Here is a 22,478-nt window from a genome sequence, read left to right as displayed (position 1 = left end):
GAGTCTTAGTCAAGCCGCATACCACCTCAAACAATACTACAGTGAACCATTAATGTGCTCTTCCCCTTCCATTATCTACCCTAAAAGGATCAGATAGAAACACCACTGTAATTTACCCTGATGGCACCAGACATCTTACAACTATACTTAAACTTATCAGATAAAGTGTTAGCTTGTAGTTAATCACAAGAAAAATAATAACTAACAACATAAAACGTGATAAAGCACTTGATTATTGATACGTAAATTTCAGGAATCCTGATGTTAAAGTCCCTGAAAAAAGGGGGAAATAACAACAGATAGTGAAGTCCTGTTTAAACAATCTTAAAATAAAGTGGAATAGGTCTACTCACACTCTATAAAGCTATAACTTATCTCTCAGTAAAAAGACTCATATATAAAAATACAGATGGATCAGGGGACATCATGCTTGATAAAAGTGGTTTATTTACTCACAAAATCACTCGGGTTAAAGGAGAACAGAATCACGCAGCCAACCGTTAAATCGCCAAACATGGCATTCACAGAAGGCTTCACAGCATTTGAATTCAAATTCCCAACCCTCCTTGTGACATCAGAGTCCCAACTGTTCAATGAAATGCAACACACGTTTCACCAGCCCCCACAGGCTTTTTCAAGGATTGCATATCCTTAATCAAGCGCTTGGTGTTCAGAAAACCTATATCAGGTAACACTTTGTTACACACACAAAGTAGACATCTAAAAAGGGTCTTTAATTCTGTCCTAAAAGGACAGTTCATAAGACTCAGAAGAAATTGTACTACACTAGAGAGATGTAAAGTTTATGCTTAAGAGCTTACAAATAGATTCCTGGAGAGAGGATACAGACAGACATAGACCAAACCAGATTGGAAGTAGAAAAGAAGAACAGAGAGGAATACTTAAAAGATAGCCCAAGAACAAGAAATACTTTTGAGGGAGTATCCTTTATAACCCAATATAGTAATCAGTATAATCAGATATGCAACATTGTGAGGGATCATTTCCAAATTTTGAAAGCAGATGATGGGTTATTAGGTATGATCTCAATGGGTTGTAGGTATGCTTTTAGAAAAGGCACATCTATAGGGAATATGGTTGCTCCCACACAACTAAAAACTAAAAAGGAAAGTAACAGTTCTTGGTTACAACATAAGGGTGTATATAAATGCAGTTATCATCAGTGCAAAGCATGTGAATATTTGGAGGTGGGAGGAAGTTTTAGAAGTTCAGTAACAGGTGAACAATTTCAACAGAAAAATTGCTGCAATTGTAGGTCTACATATGCCATTTATCTTATTACTTGTCAAGACTGTGATATATAGTACGTAGGGCTTACCACCAGGGAGATCAGACATAGGATAAGGGAGCATCTTTCAAATATAAAGATGGTCAAATTTACCACTCCCCTAGTGCAGCATTTGAAAAATAAACACAACAAGGATAGTAACACTCTAAAATGGACAATTATTGAGACGGTCACCAATAAAAGTAGAGGTGGGGACAAAGACTCCTTACTAGGTAAACATGAGGTCTTTTGGATCCATAGACTAAAAAAAAAAACCCTGTTATGGTTAAATTCCGAGTATGACGTTATACATTTCTGGCAATAGGGAACATCACTATTATGACATAACCGCAAATTAATGAATAATAGATAGAAAATATCAAAATGATGACAGATAATCTTTTTGGAATATATGGGACTGTGATTATTTACAGATTATGTTCAAATTTATCAGCTTTCCATTTATATTATATATACACATACATATGCTCTCAGAGAGAAGGTCATCTCAATGAGTGTTGTCTAACTATATACAGAGGCTAGAAAAATAGAGGTGCACCTTTGATATGTATGCAGGGTATGATATGATATTATCTTGTTTTCTATAGTTGAGAGGTTAGACATAGAGGTTAATTGGAAAACTGGTATGGGTTGTTACTATGACCAAAAGCCTTATATGTATTACGATGAGCATTAGGAAAGAATGTTTGCACATTTCAGTGTATATGTAATTTCCCTGCCATTTCCCTATCGTTCATGTATTTGCTTCTTTGAATTTTATAGCACTGTTACATATATGAACGAATGATTGAGTTTAAAAATATGACACATAGTGTCAAGGAATGGTGATAGGAGGTGATAGGAGCTTCCCCTATTCTTTTTAGCCAATGGGAATGGTTTTGACAATTTTAAAGGCCGGATTAGGCAAAGGACTGCAGCTACAATTACGGCCACATGGCCGAAGTGCATCAGCAGGTCCAGGGGATCCCCCTATCATCACTCCGACTTTGCTGTTTATGAAATTGTTTGTTTTTTACTTTGATGGATACAATAAAGGTTACCTTTTATGTACGCTTTGAAGTTCTCCTCGTGCTCTTTGTACTTTTATACTTATACTGACCTGATCCTCAATCATTATTAACCCCATAACTCTCATATAGTACAATAAACATAAGCACAGTTATCCCACTATCCATTGTACCCTTATATGATCCCAAACCTGATACAGTCTACAAAGTGCTTGATCACTGTATTAGCTTGTCTATATATGTTGCTAAATAAATGATATGCCCCTGGACTGCACAACAATGCACATTTAACTAAGAAAGGTAGAGTTTAAAGAACTTTAAAACATGTATTTAGTATGAAGGTCCTTTTGTAGTGTAGTATTTATATGTTTGTAGTTACAATACTTCAAAACGTGTTATGCCCCTTTGACAACACTCTTTCAGTACAAAATGCTGAATACTACAAGGGACCATTAACTGTTGTCAGGGACCTTGCAGGAGGGGGATGAATCTAGGCACCCCTGTCCCATTTTTACTGTTGTGTGCACAGGCGTAAATATTTATGGTATGGATTTGGTTGTGTATCACATCATTTGGAGCAGCTTAATTTATGTATTTTGGCTTAGAATGTAAAAGAGATCATCGAGCCACATTAAATCATCGGCTAAGCTTTATAAATAACTGCATCTTACTTACCAAGCTACAAGCCCCACTCTTTTTCAGCTAATAAAATGTTTGTTTGGTTTTTCTATGCTTTAAGAACATTACTAAGTAAATCAGGATCTGCTACAATGTGGTGAAAAGTATTTTTACTTACAGGTGCTACACAGTATTAATGGATGCATTCGGAATTTCAGGATGGTAGAGAGCAAAATCAACCTGGAAAATCCTTCTTCTAGTTATAATATTGGTTCATGCTTTGCCAATCCACAGAAAGGAACATACTTTCATGGGACAGGATTTGCAAAGACAGGTGATATATTTTTTCTTGCTGCTTTAATTATCTGTATGTTCATCTAACACTAGAAAAGTGATTAAAGGAATTTTTCTTATAAACCAAAAAATGATAGTGGAATTTGTTTTGTAGTACTAGCTGTTATACATTTAGCTCCAGATTACGAATGAAGCGCAAAATTGCGCTGTCGCGAGCACAATATTTGCTCTCCACTCATAATACCAGCACACGCAATTAGTCCTGTTCACATTGCATGGAAGTTTTGAGTTCATGAGAGCATGCTTCCATAGGCTTTAAATAGTTTAAGTAGGTACAGCACATTTAAGATATGGTGCACGTATTGACAAGGGGTACTGCCTGCTCCCCAAATGTAGAATTCCCACAGCACCAATATTCCAACGTACTTTATTTAAAGCATAAAAAAAGCAAAAACAGTGATGTTTCAGGAGTTATCCCTTAGTCATGCAACATGCATGACTAAGGGGATTACTCCCAAAACGTTGCTGTTTTTGCATCATTCTCATACCATCAGATACGACATGAGAACCTAGTGCAGAGAAGGCAGTAAGCTGTGCAGCGATGGGTGGGAAATTGAAATATATATGTTTGTGAATATATTCATATATATATATATATATATATATATATATATATATATATATATATATATATATATTTATAGAGAACACACAGTTCCCCATAGACCGCAATGTAAAGGCATTTTTTGCACAAGCACACTTTAACCCCAAAAAACTTCACTGTGCAGTTTAAAAAAAAGCTACTTTTTTTTATTTTAAAAAATGTACTAAACACTGTATTTTGGGGCAATTGGGGGACATTTTAAAAAATAACCATAGGTCTGACCTCTGGTTAATATTTTGAGTGATAATTGCTACTGCAAGCTCGCAGTAGCAATAACCAGCCATTTGTAATGGCTGGTTATTTATCACCCGCCCACAAACGTGCAAATTTGCCTGTTTAAAGACCCGATAAATTAGAGTGCCACTTGTAATCTAGTCTTAAATACATTTTATAAGCACAGTATTGAGATCATTCCCCACCTCCCTCTTGTCATGGGTGCTGCCATATTGAAATCTGTCTTTCACAACATTCCAGTGCTGACCTGTTTGCACAAGTGCAACATCTCTCCTTCAGATACCTGAAGTGTAACCTATGTTCCATATTAACAGCAGCCAAGATGCAGGAAATGTATTTATTGTTTAATGTCTCTTTAATATATGAATGCACTGCCATTTTGCCATTATTCTATCTGTATCTTCTAATACTTTTAAACCACCACTGAAGTTTTAGGTTAAAGTCACATGTAGATAACCTATGTTACTTTTTTTTCCAGTTCAAACGTTTAAAGTAGGAACAGACCTATTAGTAGAGCTGGAATTCCGTACGACGCGCAAAAATGGTGTTTTGCTCGGAATCAGTAGTCAAAAAATGGATGGATTAGGCATTGAGCTTGTGGATGGAAAGGTGAGTAAATTGCTGTCTATAATCATAATTAGAACTTAACCAGACAGAGAGAGAAAGGGGAGAATCTTCTGTCTTGTATAAAGTATAGTTTTAATCAAAGAAAATGTAATGTCATTTGTTAGAAATATATTCAGTGCTTAGATAACCATATTGATAGAGGAAAACAAGTACTCTCAGCCTTTCAGTTTAAAGGGACATTGTACTCAATGTTTTAGTTTTTTTCTGTCATGCACATTATAGAGTAGCATTTAAATATGTTAAAATATACTTTTGTGTTACTAAAAAAGTTTTATGGGATAATGTGCTCAAGTAGCTGATAAGAGTTCATTGTATTCCAGGAATATCTTTTTAAATGGTTTGAGATCTCTCTCTCTCTCTCTCTCTCTCTCTCTCTCTCTACATCTCTATTTATTTCTCTCACTCTCACACACACACAACTTCACAGTTTACACAGTTTTTTCCTAGAGAAAATACCGCAGTATTCATATTTTCAGTATACCTAAGATAACATTTTCAACAGGTAAAAGGAGCTATTTCGTATGACAAAATAAAGATAAAAGAGCTATTTGTAAACTAATTAATACACTCCAGCAGGTAAAATTGATCACTGGGAACACAATAAAGGGGAGAAAATGTCACAAAACAATGTCCCTTTAAGCCTGCTTACTAATATAGCATTACGTGATTGCACAGACTGCTGAATTAGCGAATTAGTAGCTGGGATTATAAAGCAAAACTAATTAACAGTAAGCCCCTAATGAGTTGGTAACCACTTGTTGAAACAAAAACAAAAAAATCACAACTTATATGTATTCATAACTAATATTTTAATGTTCAATAATCGCTCCCTTTTTCTTTAGCTTCTGTTCCATGCAGATAATGGTGCTGGTCGTGTCACAGCAGTTTATGAGCCAGAACTTCCAGGAAACTTGTGTAATGGACAGTGGCATAAAGTAGTTGCAAATAAGATTAAGCACCGCTTAGAACTGGTGGTTGATGGAAACAAAGTGGAAGCTGTAAGCCCAAATTCTGCATCCACATCTGCAGACACAAATGATCCAGTTTTTGTAGGAGGCTATCCTGGTAAGTGTATGTTTAATACCCAGAATGAAAAGCTTGAAGTTCTAAATACCTCGTATAGATAGCTGATAAAATTCTACTGATCTGTAAATGGGTTTTGATCTGAGAGTTTAAAGTGTTAAGGACAGAAAATGAATGGGAAAAAGTGCTTAGTGAGCGCTCCATGTAGAAAGAGCTTATGGAGCCAAACGATTATTATTTATTATTTTCTGAATGTTCTTTTAACTTTTTTAAGAATTAAAAAAAAAAAAAATTGCTTGAATTAATCTGTGATTGGAGTAAAAGTATTATATATCATTAAAGCGGTATTAAAGTATTTTTTTAATATGTGGATCATTTATGTCAGCCGTTAAGAAATATTTTGCTAAATCAGCTAGACGCTCACAAGTCTAACGAGGAGCTTTACTGCGTGAGCATTTCTGCCATTGGCATCCATACTTGTGAGAGGTGTGCAACTCATGAAACAAGATATATAATACATTTTTATCTTAGCGTCAGTATGTAAGATATTTGTTTATATGAACTAATACATATATATATATATATATATATATATATGTGTGTGTGTGTATGTACGTGTGTGTGTGTGTATATATATATATATATAAATATATATATATATATATATATATATATATATATATATGCACATATACTATATACAGTATTTATAATACAGGAGTTTTTTCTCTAACTATCTGACCACTCTTGGATACATCCATGTGCCATCAGGTGTTGCTTGGATATCAAAACTGTGGAATTCTAGCAATATTTTTTATTAGACAACATAGCTATAGAGAACTCTACAGGGAGTGCAGAATTATTAGGCAAGTTGTATTTTTGAGGATTAATTTTATTATTGAACAAAAACCATGTTCTCAATGAACCCAAAAAACTCATTAATATCAAAGCTGAATATTTTTGGAAGTAGTTTTTAGTTTGTTTTTATTTTTAGCTATTTTAGGGGGATATCTGTGTGTGCAGGTGACTATTACTGTGCATAATTATTAGGCAACTTAACAAAAAACAAATATATACCCATTCCAATTATTTATTTTTACCAGTGAAACCAATATAACATCTCAACATTCACAAATATACATTTCTGACATTCAAAAACAAAACAAAAACAAATCAGTGACGAATATAGCCACCTTTCTTTGCAAGGACACTCAAAAGCCTGCCATCCATGGATTCTGTCAGTGTTTTGATCTGTTCACCATCAACATTGCGTGCAGCAGCAACCACAGCCTCCCAGACACTGTTCAGAGAGGTGTACTGTTTTCCCTCCTTGTAAATCTCACATTTGATGATGGACCACAGGTTCTCAATGGGGTTCAGATCAGGTGAACAAGGAGGCCATGTCATTAGATTTTCTTCTTTTATACCCTTTCTTGCCAGCCACGCTGTGGAGTACTTGGACGCGTGTGATGGAGCATTGTCCTGCATGAAAATCATGTTTTTCTTGAAGGATGCAGACTTCTTCCTGTACCACTGCTTGAAGAAGGTGTCTTCCAGAAACTGGCAGTAGGACTGGGAGTTGAGCTTGACTCCATCCTCAACCCGAAAAGGCCCCACAAGCTCATCTTTGATGATACCAGCCCAAACCAGTACTCCACCTCCACCTTGCTGGCGTCTGAGTCGGACTGGAGCTCTCTGCCCTTTACGAATCCAGCCACGGGCCCATCCATCTGGCCCATCAAGACTCACTCTCATTTCATCAGTCCATAAAACCTTAGAAAAATCAGTCTTGAGATATTTCTTGGCCCAGTCTTGACGTTTCAGCTTGTGTGTCTTGTTCAGTGGTGGTCGTCTTTCAGCCTTTCTTACCTTGGCCATGTCTCTGAGTATTGCACACCTTGTGCTTTTGGGCACTCCAGTGATGTTGCAGCTCTGAAATATGGCCAAACTGGTGGCAAGTGGCATCTTGGCAGCTGCACGCTTGACTTTTCTCAGTTCATGGGCAGTTATTTTGCGCCTTGGTTTTTCCACACGCTTCTTGCGACCCTGTTGACTATTTTGAATGAAACGCTTGATTGTTCGATGATCACGCTTCAGAAGCTTTGCAATTTTAAGAGTGCTGCATCCCTCTGCAAGATATCTCACTATTTTTGACTTTTCTGAGCCTGTCAAGTCCTTCTTTTGACCCATTTTGCCAAAGGAAAGGAAGTTGCCTAATAATTATGCACACCTGATATAGGGTGTTGATGTCATTAGACCACACCCCTTCTCATTACAGAGATGCACATCACCTAATATGCTTAATTGGTAGTAGGCTTTCGAGTCTATACAGCTTGGAGTAAGACAACATGCATAAAGAGGATGATGTGGTCAAAGTACTCATTTGCCTAATAATTCTGCACTCCCTGTATAGACAATTAATATACATACATCAGAGTTTTATCAATAAAGCATGTCCCGCAAAACATCACGTATTAAAAATGTAGTGGTACAGACATGAGAGTGAGGTTGCCTTGTTTAGTACCAGAAAAACAGGTCGCTATGTAAATGAAAATTTTAGAACTACAACAATTCTTAAAAAAACAAAACAAATCAAATACATTAGATATTTTTGGATATCCAAAAATGTTAACCCTTTAAAGTTTAAAAAAATGTACCTTCATTATTTATTTAATGTAATGTACCTTCGATAATTGTGTGTTTTGCACTGTCCCTAGAGAGGCTAAAGTACATTCTGAATTAATTATATAATCCTGACCATGCAACATTCTACACAGTATTGCTTGGTCAGTGCTAGAGTTCATTTATATTGGCCCTAACTGGCCACAGCAGAGATAAGTTAAACACACTGAGAAGGTTTTTCAAGGATTACATCTCAGAGTACTCTCTGAGACAGAAAACAATGAAAATTTTGTTAATTTACAGTTGAAATTCTTAGAAAATATTTGTTTATATGCAATGTAAAAAAAGGAAATTATGTATGTAGGATAGTAAACTACCTTAAAGAAATTTAAAAAAGACATAAAAATAAATTGAAGACAGTGCTCTAAATCCACTAGTAACAATATCATAAAATGTTTATGAATAGTTTTTCATTTACAACTATTAATCATCAGTAAAAACTAAAGACTATTTGCAGTATCTAGAGTGAATCAATAAGAACAAAAGTGGGATGAACCCACCAAACCAAAGTAAAGTGTTCTCTTTTGAGTTGAGTCAATACTTTCCTAATATACCCAAAACTTTAGTTTAAAATGTTAGTAATGTATAGGTTTAGGTTTATGTTAATGTTGCTGAGTAAACATTCAGTAGGGAATTGTGATGTTGGCAATATAAGGGTTAACAGCTTAGTAGAAAGATTCACTAACTTAGAAATAATCAGTGTCTTCAAAGGGAAATTATGTGTCTTTGTTTTTAATTTTGTAAGATTGAATCAATGGTAAAGAGTTTGATTTTAGAACTGTGTTTGGATGCCCAGTATTTACCACATACTGCTGGGAGAAAAACACGATTGACATTTAAATAGTGATTCTCTCCTAGTGTGAATTAATTGATTACAGATTCTGTTAGTAACATCTTAGCCTAGTTGATTGGAAGTCCAGTAGATGGTCACATGACATGCTACACATAGATTTTGGCACAAACAGGAAAGTAGCTCTGTTTGAGAGTAGTAATGACCAGGATCATCAGATATTTTAGGGGGTAGTGTCTTTATCTTTTTGTCTTTTCCAATCTAAGCAGCCATTTGGAATCTAAATCAGTGGATTCTATTGTTTTTCAATTGATTTAAAATCTCCAATATTCTGTACCAATACCAATAATCATAAATTTGACCTAATTGTGGAAATACTGGTCTTCCCTTGAGTGTTCCCCTAATCTATGTTTTCCAGTCTTTTTTATGAAAGTCCTCCTGCACCCTATTAAACATGATCATTGATGCAAATTCTTAATGCACCGCTGTGGCCTCAAATTACTTGTTTTGTGGATCTGATAATGTTTTCTTAAGGTTCCTTTGTCCGTCTCTAGATGCAGCTAAATCTCTTGTCGCAGGGTCCATTCCATTATCTTTACTATGTTCATCATAAACACTGAAGAGTACATAGTCACTGTTATGTGCTATTTCTGGTTGTGGGTTGTTTCAAAACAATGGTGTCAGTTCCATGAAATAGGATGTGAATAATGTTTACTTCCTCAAATAGACAACAGTTTTTCAAAGAGTTCTCTGAATTTTCAAATATTGGTTCTTTTTTTTCAGTCTTGCATTCCTCTTTTTTTAATCCTTTAAAGACCATCTTAGATTTGATAAAAAAAAATATAAGATATTTGCTAAAACTGCATTTCTGTTTTTCTTCTGCTAGAAACCCTTAGAATAGTCACCAAACCTTGTAATGGCTTCCCTTTGTCATTGTTCTAGTATACCAGAAAGCAGGGTAGAAACCTACTTTCTCTAATTTTGCTCAGTCTTTTCATTTTGTTGCAATTTTATAGGCAGCCTGCTCTAAGACCTCATTTGCAATTGTGTAAAGTCTCTACTTGCATCTTTTACATACATTCACTTAACGTTTTTGTCATTTTATGTAAGTTACTGTCAGGATCTCTGTTTCCCCTATGGTGGGTGCCAGGCCATTATGCCCTCCAATATAATGATTCTTATTGCATTGGTATTGACCCTTAGAATCAGGCGTCAAATCCAGCTGGAACGCATGGGAACGGAATTCCTGCACTATTTTTGCAGGAGGAACTAAGTTCCTCCTAGAAAGAGAACAGAAATGCTTCAGTAAACAATGCTGCTGTTGGGAGGAGTTGGAGCACAGTCTGGTTAGAGGAATAGTGAGATCATCTAGTAATGGGCAGTAACACTGCCTACAATACACTAAACACAAGTCTGTCACTGGTCCCATTGTGTGATCACCCCACACTGTTTGGAACACATAGTGCTTACATTACTATGTGGCTTGCTCTGGGGTTATTTAGCTCCCCTCAGCAGAAATTTGAATATTGCACCTTAAGTGGGTGAGACTGAGGAGGAGTCTCAGGCCCAAGGCAACCATTCAACCCGTCATTGGTTTTAATTTGCTTTCATTAACCAAAGTGTATAGATTATATACAGTGTGTGTGTGGGTGTGTGCGTGTGTGTATAAAACAATATTAATTGTGAGGGGGGTGGAAGTCTTGGTGAGTTTCCACACTTTGGGAAATACTGTTCTGATATTACAATGGATTTTGAAAATAGGGATTTCTGGAAATATAGGTTAGATAAATATTTTTGTTCAGTGACATTATGCAAGCAATGATGGAGTTAACAGAATCAAGAGTTATTCTGACGGTGTGGACTTCTGGAAATTAGTGTCATTTTGTGCTGCTGGACCATATTCTAATCCAATAGAGTTTAAAGTGTTTCATTTTCTGTGCCTTTACAATCTATTAGATGTGTGGCTGTTTCAATTAGTTATTAAAATTAAATTAAAGGGACAGTATACTGTAAAATAGTTTTTCCCTTAATGTGTTTACAATTGCTTTTTTACCATCTGCAGAGTAAAAAATGTATGAAAATTAGCTTTTTAAGGCTTATTTGTGTATATTAAAGCTCTGATTTTGTGTTTTGAAGCCACAACCTAATAAAATGGGTTGTGCTTGTAGGTATAATCTGATCTCATTACTGTATCACATTGTGCACATATACCTGCTTCTTTATCTTATATCTGTCCTTAAAACAATCACCAGTACTTTGAGAGAACAATGGAAAATCAACATTGTATTACCTTATCTCTGCTATATCCGACTGGGAGTGTAATTTCTTCTGCTGGCTGTGTTTACAAAGCTTATCTATAGCTGGTATGCGCGGCCACAAACTTTCAGAATAGGTGGGGATACCACATGCTAAATTAACAATTTCAAATGCCAATATAAGGGTAAAGGAGCTACTTGTAAACAATTTAATACACTCCAGCAGGTAAAGTGGATCATTGGGAACAAATTAAAGGGGAGAAATTATTTGAGTAAACTGTCCCTTTAAATATAACAGGAATATCCAGTTTTCCTACTCTCATATTGTGTAAAAACACAAAAAATATAAGTAGCTGGCTTTTTTTATACTTCTCACAGAAATGTTTTGTTTTCCATATGCACCTACACCGGAACAAAATACAGTATGTGAAACCAAAGTGAAGCAAATTATGTTGGATAATTAATATAAAATTGATTACAATTAACTAATTTATTTAAATGCAAATTCCTTTTTAATTACATTGTTTAATTATTCACAATTAAATATAATTGTGCAAATGTTATACTTTGATTTTGTTTTTTGTTTTTATTATTTTTGCTCCATAATATGATCAATTACCATCAAAAAGAAAAAAATAATAAAAGAAATACATACATATTTTCTGCCTTTAACTCGTCAGGCCAAAATACTCTATATGTCCAATTTTCCAAAGTAATACATATTGATAATACAATTACCAATATTTCCTAAACCCGTTATGAACCTTACTTTACCTATATTGTATATTTCATTCTACTCGACACATGATTTCCATATTTTAAACTTCATCATCAATGGCCAGATACTCTAACATAGTTAAACCATTCTATAATATCCTAATATGGTGTTTTATAATTTCTTCCCTTATCCTTAAATCCCTCCCCCCTTCAACTTCCACACACACACAAAAAAAAATACTCAATCATGGATCAAGAGATGAGAGTAATCTCAATTCTTAAGGGGATATAACAGTTGATTTAATAATGGCTCTGGCATAGATTTAATACATTTAGACAATTCCACTACACATTTTTGTATTTTGTTTTCATCATATAACATAGTAGCATGTTGTTCTAATATTAATTGTTTCATAATATAATTTTTCCATTCATTAAATTTTAATTGTTGCTCATTTTTCCAATTTTTTTAGCAGCAAGTTCCTAGTTGTTAAAATTGCTGTATTTATAAATTCCCACTCCTTGTTGACCTCCCTGTTTATCAGAAATATTATATACTCGGCCTTGAATGAGAGAGGTTTTCCTCTTATGATTTTATTTACCCAAAATTCCAGCTTACACCAAAACTGTCTCATTACCGGACAATTCCATATAATATGTAATAGATCTGCAGCTGGAAGTTTACATCTTGGGCATTTGTTAAATTGACTAATCCCCCAGGCTGCACCATTTTTGGGAGTATAGTATATTTTTATAGATCAATTTTAGGTGGGCCTCTCTCCAAGTTTCAGATAATGTGGTCTTTTCAAATCTTTTGAGGGAGGTCTTTACTAGTTCTGATGACACTATCAGACTTGGTTCCAAATTCCACTTTCTGGATAAATACTCCAAATTATTCTGTCCTTCTAGTTCTAGTAAATGTTTATACCATGGGGATATCTTATATAGCCCCTGCCTAACCATCGTTATCCATGTTTCTAATTTACCCCAATTCTCTTTAAATCCAAATTTTGTAGTGATCTTATTAGTGTAATATCTGACTTGCAAATATCAGAGAGCCAAACAAATTGAGCCATTACCAGATGAGACAATCACTTTAGTGCTGTGTTTAAAATGATTGTGAATGGCACATTCTTAAAGTGACAGTCTAGTCCAAAATAAACTTTCATAATTCGGATAGGGCATGCTATTTTAAACAATTATATATGCCACATGTATACTAAAGATAACACTTAAAAATAAAATTAAATTGTGATCTAATTTGAAGTAGAAAATTACCTAGAAATATAGTTACTATGAATTTAATTTGACTATATATGCTACTCAAATTTGCAGAATTTGGTACAAATACACATCCTTTTTTTTTAATATAGTTTTATTGAGGTTCAATCAAAGGCATACAATCAGCATATGACATCAGAAAATAACATTACGGACTTGTGTCTCAACATATAACCAAAATATGTTGATAAACAGGAAAGGTAGACAATACATGCTCATATGACAGAAGCAGAAGAATAAGTATATATGTAACTTGCCAATCAAACTATATTCCTTCTGTTTGGTGTATAAGGCCACTTATGGACCTGGCTGAGGCAAAAAAAAATAAAAAAAATACAGAAGGTGATCTGATGTAGAAAGGAAACCACTCTAGGATGGACCTCTTTTTACTTTTATTTATACAGATGCGCTAATATGTACTAGAGATGAGTAAATATACATATAAAAGTCTAGAGTTGGGGGTGTAAAGGGTAGGTTTGAAAAGAAAGAAGCATACTATGATATAATTTTACTTGTAACAGGTGATGTATCGGTGTGAATAAAAACAGGTGACATATCCCTTGTGTGTAACTCTGTTAATATTGTATAATGAGCTTAGAGTTTATCTTGTGCATTTATTTGGGAGCCTAGTGTATGATACATGAGGATATGATGGGAACATAACCGAGACTACATCTCACCTACCTATAATCTCAGCATCTGGACTGTAGTAGCGGTTGGTGTTACAACTAAACATACATACTATAGGTTATCTAATCACCTGAAAAACAGGATCTAATTAGTTCTATTGTAAAGCATATTAATGACTAATTTAGAGATATAGGACATTTATAGGATGTATTTTCCTATGTTTACCAAGTAAACTGTAGCGGGGGTGGAGATTGCAGTGCAGTAGTAGAATAGCAACAATACATATACAATTAAACAACGTAATGGGGAAATAGTGTCGATTGTAGGCTTGCTAAAAGATTGTAATGAGAAAAAAAGTGTCCATAACTAGCCAACACAACTCCTACTATGGGCATCTGGTTGCTCTCTTGACTCATAGAAAATAGCACTGGCCAGGTCAGTGATGGTGGGATTAAGTGATGAAATAGCAACTGAGGGTAAATGTAAAAATAAAATGGACCGACTATCCACATATAGACATACTCGTTCAAATAGGAATTATTATATGAGCTTCCACATATAAGTAATCTGAAGAACTAAGGCAATGTTTCATGTCTGCCACATGAGCATGGGCCCTATACCCTGCAGCAAAAGATTTAAAGGGACAGTTTACTCAAACATTTTCTCTTCTTTAATTTGTTCCCAATTATCTACTTTACCTGCTGGAGTGTATTAAATTGTTTAAAAATATGTCCATTACCCTTATATTGGCATTTGAAATAGTTTATTTAGCCTGTGCTATCCCCATTCATCCTGCAAGTTTTTGTCCTCAAGGCCAAGCTGTGTTAACACAGCCAGTAGAAGAAATTACACTCCCAGTGGGGTATAGAAGAGATAACTTTGTTCTCTCCAAGTATTGGTGATTGGTTTATGGACAGATATAAGATAAAGAAGCAGGCATATGAACACAATGTGATAAAGTAATGAGATCTGATTATACCTACAAGCTTAACCCATTTTATTAGGTTGTGGCTTCAAAACACAAAATCAGCTTAATAAGCCTTAAAAAGCAAATCTCATACATTTTATACTCTGCAGCTGGTAAAAAAAGTTATTGGAAACACATTAAGGGAAAAACAATTTTAAAGTATACTGCCCCTATAAAGTTCCAGTACTTGGTTAGTTAATAATATGACTATCATACTAAGATGTCTATTATCAGCTAGATTCAGAACATCCATTATCTTAATTAAGAGTTAATCTAGAAGCAATATAGATAGACAATTCCTACATCAGATCCTGGGAAGATAACAGGTTCATCTTATAACCTAGACTGGGTCAGGCAGGATGTGGCCCATGAGCCACAGTTTGAACTTCCCTAATCTTAATAACATTAAACACTTTTAGTATTTTTGTGTGTGTGTGTGTGTGTGAAATAATTTGAGTATAGTTTTAGAAAAGCAAGGGCCAAGATATCATATTTGAGCTTAATGCGATAGAATGCAAAATTGTGAAAGGTTTACTAAAGGAGACTGAATGAAATACTATAATATGCAAAGATATTTTTTATATCTGCTTTTAATAAACAATCTTAAAAATACTTATCGTGAATGTGTCATGCTCAGCAGATATATGTTTATTTTTTCTGTTTAAAAGTAGACTCTTATTTTATTTATGTATTTTTTTTTAACAGAAGGACTGAAGCAGTTTGGCCTAACAACTAATGTGAGCTTTAAGGGCTGCATCAGAGAACTAAAACTTAGCAAAGGAACAGCGAAACCACTGGATATCAACTTCAGCAGATCACTGGAGCTAAAAGATGTGCAGCCATTAACATGCCCAGAAAATTAACGGTTAACATTTTGACAGTCAATAGCAATTTTCATCATATATACACATTTTGAAAAATAAATACGTTGAAACTTGCTGTGTGAGCAATAAACATGCACATTTAAGAAGGTGCTACATCATATATTTTGATGTTGTTTATTAAATAACTTTGTCTCTATATGTAAAATAAAAAATAAGCATTTCTATAAAACAATGAGTTATGATTTGTTTGTGTGTAGGTGTGTGTAGGTGTTTGTGTGTGTGTTTGTGTGTAGGTGTTTGTGTGTGTGTGTAGGTGTTTGTGTGTAGGTGTGTAGGTGTTTGTGTAGGTGTGTGTGTGTGTGTGTGTTTGTGTGTAGGTGTGTGTGTAGGTATGTAGGTGTTTGTGTGTGTGTGTGTAGGTGTGTGTGTAGGTATGTAGGTGTTTGTGTGTGTGTAGGTGTTTGTGTGTAGGTGTGTGTGTGTTTTTGTGTGTAGGTGTTTGTGTGTGTGTGTAGGTGCTTGTGTGTGTGTGTGTGTTTGTGTGTAGGTGTTTGTGTGTGTGTGTGTAGGTGTTTGTGTGTAGGTGTGTAGGTGTTTGTGTAGGTGTGTGTTTGTGTGTTTGTGTGTAGGTGTGTGTGTAGGTATGTAGGTGTTTGTGTGTAGGTGTGTGTGTAGGTATGTAGGTGTTTGTGTGTGTGTAGGTGTTTGTGTGTAGGTGTGTGTGTGTGTTTTTGTGTGTAGGTGTTTGTGTGTGTGTGTGTGTGTGTGTAGGTGCTTGTGTGTGTGTGTGTGTTTGTGTGTAGGTGTTTTTGTGTAGGTGTGTAGGTGTTTGTGTAGGTGTGTGTGTGTGTGTTTGTGTGTAGGTGTGTGTGTAGGTATGTAGGTGTTTGTGTGTGTGTGTGTAGGTGTGTGTGTGTAGGTATGTAGGTGTTTGTGTGTGTGTAGGTGTTTGTGTGTAGGTGTGTGTGTGTTTTTGTGTGTAGGTGTTTGTGTGTGTGTGTGTGTGTGTGTGTGTGTAGGTGCTTGTGTGTGTGTGTGTGTTTGTGTGTAGGTGTTTTTGTGTTTGTCTGTGTAGGTGTTTGTGTGTGTGTTTGTGTGTGTAAGTGTTTGTGTGTGTAGGTGTTTGTGTGTTGACATCACAATGGCTGTGCTCCCACTTTAAACACACTTTTTTCCGCTTTTTATTTATCTGCATCTTTTTTTTATATCTTTGTAATCTACTGTGTACAAGTTTCTTTTGATACACTATTGGTCTATGGACATTGTAAGAATTATAGGCACATAAAACCAAATTTCAATAGAAAATACAATATTAAACAACTATCTAATTAACTTCTATTATTACATTTGCTTCATTCTCTTGGTATCCTTTGATAAAGGAGCAGTGTTGTACCACTGGGAGCTAGCTGCAATCATCTGGTGAGCCAATAGCAAGAGGCTTCTATGCGCAGCACCAATTAGCAGCTATCTCCCAGTAGTGCATTGCTGCTTCTGAGCCTGCTAGGTATGGTTTTTTTCATCTAAGGATTCCAAGGGAATAAAGCAAATGAGATAAAGGAAATAAATTGGAAAATTGTTTAAAATGTCATGCTTTGTCTGAATCCTGATTTTTGGCTTTTATGGGCTTTAATTGTGTCCACTTTTAGCTTTCAAAAGTTCATGCTTACTTCTGTTAACATGTTTAGTTCATTTTAGCACTGTGGTTACTGTTTAAAGGGACAACACATTTCTTTATTTTAATATGTGAGTAATGCCTCTAAAGTGGCATAATATACAGTCAAAGTCATGTTCCTGAGTCATCCCTTATGAGATACAGCTAGTGACCCAGTCAGGAGTGTGCATGCATGTTCATGTTCCAACGGCCATCTATATCCTTATCCAAAGCAGAACAGCGCACCTTAGTTTTTCCCTCGAATATCTCTTTAAGTAAAGTTCTCCAGGCAGTAAGCGCTCAGCCATTTACTTACATAGAAAGCAACTTCCTTTGTAACCTCAACTTTAATTTGTGTTTTGTGCCCAGGACTCTGTCAACTTAAACGGATATGAAACCCATTTTTTTTCTTTCATGATTCAGATAGAGAATATAATTTTAATCAACTTTCTAATTTACTTCTATTATCTAATTGGTTTCATTCTTTTGGTATCATTTGTTGAAGGAGCAGCAATGCACTAATGGTTTCTAACTGAACACTAGGTTCTCTGCGGCTTCTGAGCTTGCCTAGATAAACCTTTCAGCAAAGGATAACAAGAGAAGGAAGCAAATTAAATTATAGAAGTAAATTAAAAAGTTGATTGAAATTGTATGCTATAACTGAATCATGAAAGAAAAAAAATTGAGTTTCATGTCCCTTTAAATAAAAAATCACCTAAATGCTTTATCTCTTTCTCCTTTATCTTTTGCTAGTAAGAGTCTGTGTGTTAGATACAATTCCTATGTTGTATTTTTTTCAACTTACTGTGAATAGGTCTTAGTATGTTCATTAATGTAAGGACAAGAGAGTAGACAATGCTGCTTTTACATTTCACAGTATGGTATTATTCATTTGGGTACCAGGTGCAAAAATATTCTAGCCATCCAACAACCAAAGATTTAACATTTACACTCCAGACACTAGTAAAATAGTAACTGTGAGAGTACAACAGCTACTGCTTACGCTCCCTTAAAGATGCAGTGTCGTAGAGCGATGACGTCATCAGCAGGTAAACGTGGTGTGTCACAGTCCTCAGTATATCATACATGCAAGGTGCAGAGCCAAAGGGAGCGAGAACCAACCACTAATGTCAGTATAAACAAGAAAAAGGCTGCACAACAAATCCAAATGAAACACAGGTTTATTTGTTGAAAATTAAACCTAGTCTTTGATGAAGTGCCACTAGGGGGTGCGAAACGCGTCAGACTACCCACCTGTCCATGTCTGTCTAGGTTTTATTTTCCACAAATAAACCTGTGTTTCATTTGGATTCATTGTGCAGCCTTTTTCTTGTTTATACTAGTAAAACAGTATTTGCATGTGATTCATGTGTAAAATAAAGAAACCACAACAAGGTAACCATAAAAGACACTGCACTGCATTATTTATTCTATGAGGATCAGCCTACTAGTACCTGCACTGGTGCATTGAAATTTGGAAGATGAAGGGAAGAATTGAAGGGAAGAATTGGAGGGAAGAAGAAGAGAAACTTGAGGTCACATCTCTTGCAGGTCTTTTGCAACTGACTGGGGCTAAGATAAAGTGATTGGTGTAACAGTCCATTGGAGCTAAGTCTTGAATGTGATTTCCAATTGCTTAACTATGATTAAATGACTATTGCCACACTTAAAACTTCACCTTCAGCTAGATTAGGTACCAGTTCAGCTGTAAATTGTGTAGCTGCTTAAAAAATATTTAGGAACCCAACAGATGCATTCTCTAAAACTGTAGTTTAGGTAATCTCCATGCAGAGTCAAATATCTGTCTTGTTTTAGCACTCTGTTGGCTTAATGTGCCTTCAGGATTCATTGTTATAGGATAAGTTTAGAAGCTTCCTTTCTACTAATTAAAATATATTTTTCTACCTCAAAACTACATAAAAGAAAACAAATATTGAGCAAATAGATAGAAGGATATTTTCTTAAAGGGACAGTCTACTTGAAACATTTTATTGTTTGAAAAGATAGATAATCCCTTTATTACCTATTCCCCAGTATTGTATAACCAAAAATGTAATATTAATATATTATGTTATATATTTACCTATGTGATCACGTTGTATCCAAGCCTCTGCTGACTGCCCTCTTGTCTCAGTTCTTTTGACAGACTTGCATTTCAGCCAATCAGTGTTGACTCAAAACAGTTTGAACCTACCTAGATTTGGCTTTCAAAAAAGAATACAAAGAGAACAAAGCAAATTTGATGATAAAAGTAAATTGCAAGTTTATGTAAAATTGTCATGCCCTATCTGAATCATTGTTTAATTTTTACTTGACTGTCCCTTTAATGCTAAAATATGAAACCTTATAAATTCTAACTGAGAACATTGCTCAAAAAAAGCATTGTGAATAGAAAATAACACAATTACATTTTTATAATACATATAACATAGATTCATTAGAAATATAAAAGAAATATATATAATTACAAAGGGATACTATTTATATCACCTGTACAAAAAATCCTGTTTTTCAGATAAGTACATAATTTACATAATTGAGTTAATATTTTAAGAGACTATTATATTATTACAGAAGGTATAGTGAGTTGTAGTTGATTTACCATTATTTGTTTATTTGCTTTAGCACATTTTTTATATATATATATATATATATATATATATATATATAAAAAATGTATATAAATACATATATATTTGTGTGTATGTATATATATATATATATATATACATACATATATAAATACAGTATATATATATATATATATATATATATATATTTATTTATATATATATATATATATATATATATATATATATATATATATATATACTGTATATATAAGATTGTTCAGAGAATAGTCAGTTGTAAAATTATGAGGAAGTATCTATATACACAAGGACGTTACAACATGCCATGTTTGTAAAAAATTCTTGCAAAACCTACCAGGAAAAACAATGAGTATGAAGTTGAAAAAAATGTATTGCTTTGCATTTATTTATATTGTACATTATCTGTGTATCTCAGGACATTATTATGGGTGATATTGATCAACCCAGGGATGAAAAGTTGATGCAAGTTAAATTAGTGCTCTGTACCACACATAACACATGCTAGATTATTGAGCTTGAGAATGAGAGCTTGACTATTATTATATCACTAGTCCTAAAGCCCGTGCACATGGACCATATTTTGTAGTACAGCGGTTCTACCCTTTGCTCTCTCTCTCCACCCTCTCTTTTGCTCTTTCTCCCTGCTCTCTTTTGCTCTCTCTCTTCTCCTCTCTTTTGCGCTCTCTCTCCCCTCTCTTTTGCTTTCTCTTTCTCCTCCTCTTTTGTTCTCTTTCTCTCTCTCACCTCTCTTTTGCTCTCTTTCTCTCTCCCCCTCTCTTTTGCTCTCTCCTCCTCTCTTTTGCTCTCTCTTCCCTCTTTTGCTCTCTCTCTCCCCCCTATTTTGCTCACTTTCTCCCCCTTCTTTTGCGCTCACTCTACTCTCTCTTTTGCTCTCTGTCCCCTCTCTTTTGCACTCTCTCCCCCTCTCTTTTGCTCTCTCTCCCCCTCTCTTTTGCTCTATCTCCCCCCTCTCGTTTGCTCTCTCTCCCCTCTTTTGCTCTCTCTCCCCTCTCTTTTGCTCTCTCTCCCCCCCTATTTTGCTCTCTCTGCTCTCTCTTTTGCTTTCTCTCCCCCTATTTTGCTTTCTCTCCCCTCTCTTTTGCTCTCTCTTCCCCCTCTCTTTTGCTCTCTGTCCCCTCTCTTTTGCTCTCTCTCCCCCCTCTCTTTTGCTCTCTCTCCCCGTCTCTTTTGCACTCTCTCCCCCTCTCTTTTGCTCTTTCTCTCCCCTCTCTTTTGCTCTCTCTCCCCTCTCTTTAGCTCTCTCTCCCCTCCTCTCTTTTTAGCTCTCTTTCTCTCTCCTCTCTTTTGCTCTCTCTCCCCCCTCTATTTTGCTCTCTTTCTCTCTCTCCCCTCTTATTTGCTCTCTATTACTCTCTCTCCCCCTCTCTTTTGCTCTCTTTCTCTCTCTCTCCCTCTCTTTTGCTCTCTCCCTCTCTTTTGCTCTCTCTCCCCTCTCTCTTTTGCTCTCTCTATCTCTCCCCCCTCTTTTGCGGTTTCAGACCACGGCTACTACCGGCCGACCACACCCACTTATAATCTACTTAATAAACTTTTTTATCTACTGAGTATATTAAAGTGTATTAAAAATAACCACATAGTATGAAAATCATTATTTAAAATACACTGCAAACAACCCATCTCACTTAAAGGGACATTATAGAGTAAATCTAAAATGTTCTATTTCGTTAGAGCACTTTACGTCTAAACAAATTATTTTTTTACTGTGTATTTTACCCCATGCAAAAGGGTTACATACATTGTCAAAGTTGTGCACCTATGCCACTCTGTATGAGGATAAAGCTAGTGAGAAAACCAACTACAAGTATACATGCATATGTTCCATTTTGCTACATTTTTAACAAATTTGATAGAAACACAATAAGGGAATTTATTTAAAAATAAATAAAATGATCTAACAAAAAAGTGTATTTTCTACATACATTAGAATAGTTAGAATGTAATAATTTCTCAGCTCACAAAAAACACCACCGGCTAGATTACGAGTTGTGCGTTAAGCTGAAAAAGTAGCGTTAACAGGTCCTAATGCTGCTTTTTCAATACCGCTGCTATTACAAGTCTTGCAGGTTTAGGGGCACCGCACACTTCTTTGGCCTTACCGCAAAATGACTTACGTAAACTTCCATAGCGCTGGTATTATGAGTCTGTCCTGGGAGGCCAAAAAGTGAGCAGTACACCCTCTACCTCCAAGATCCCTAGCGCATTCTAAAGTCAGTAGTTATGAGTTTTACACTACAATGCTGTAGCATAAAACTCATAACTAAAGTGCTAAAAA

At 35.2% G+C, this 22,478-nt stretch overlaps 1 protein-coding gene across 6 annotated transcripts in view; it reads left to right on the top strand.

The window, feature by feature from the left end:
• LAMA2 (laminin subunit alpha 2) overlaps positions 1 to 16,154 on the top strand; it is a 1,406,020-nt gene extending 1,389,866 nt beyond the window's left edge. For all 6 annotated transcript variants that reach the window (XM_053710700.1, XM_053710701.1, XM_053710696.1 and 3 more), the window contains 4 exons: positions 3,115 to 3,268; positions 4,605 to 4,735; positions 5,596 to 5,818; positions 15,804 to 16,154. In XM_053710700.1, the coding sequence (XP_053566675.1) occupies positions 3,115 to 3,268; positions 4,605 to 4,735; positions 5,596 to 5,818; positions 15,804 to 15,961 (666 nt within the window). In that variant the 3' untranslated portion in view covers positions 15,962 to 16,154. The remainder of the gene's footprint in view (positions 1 to 3,114; positions 3,269 to 4,604; positions 4,736 to 5,595; positions 5,819 to 15,803) is intronic.
• Positions 16,155 to 22,478: the final 6,324 nt, after the last annotated feature.

Source organism: Bombina bombina, chromosome 4 (assembly GCF_027579735.1).
Source record: "Bombina bombina isolate aBomBom1 chromosome 4, aBomBom1.pri, whole genome shotgun sequence".
Taxonomy (NCBI): domain Eukaryota; kingdom Metazoa; phylum Chordata; class Amphibia; order Anura; family Bombinatoridae; genus Bombina; species Bombina bombina.
The sequence above is the reverse complement of the archived record's forward strand: the minus strand, read 5'-3'. Positions and strand labels throughout refer to the sequence as shown.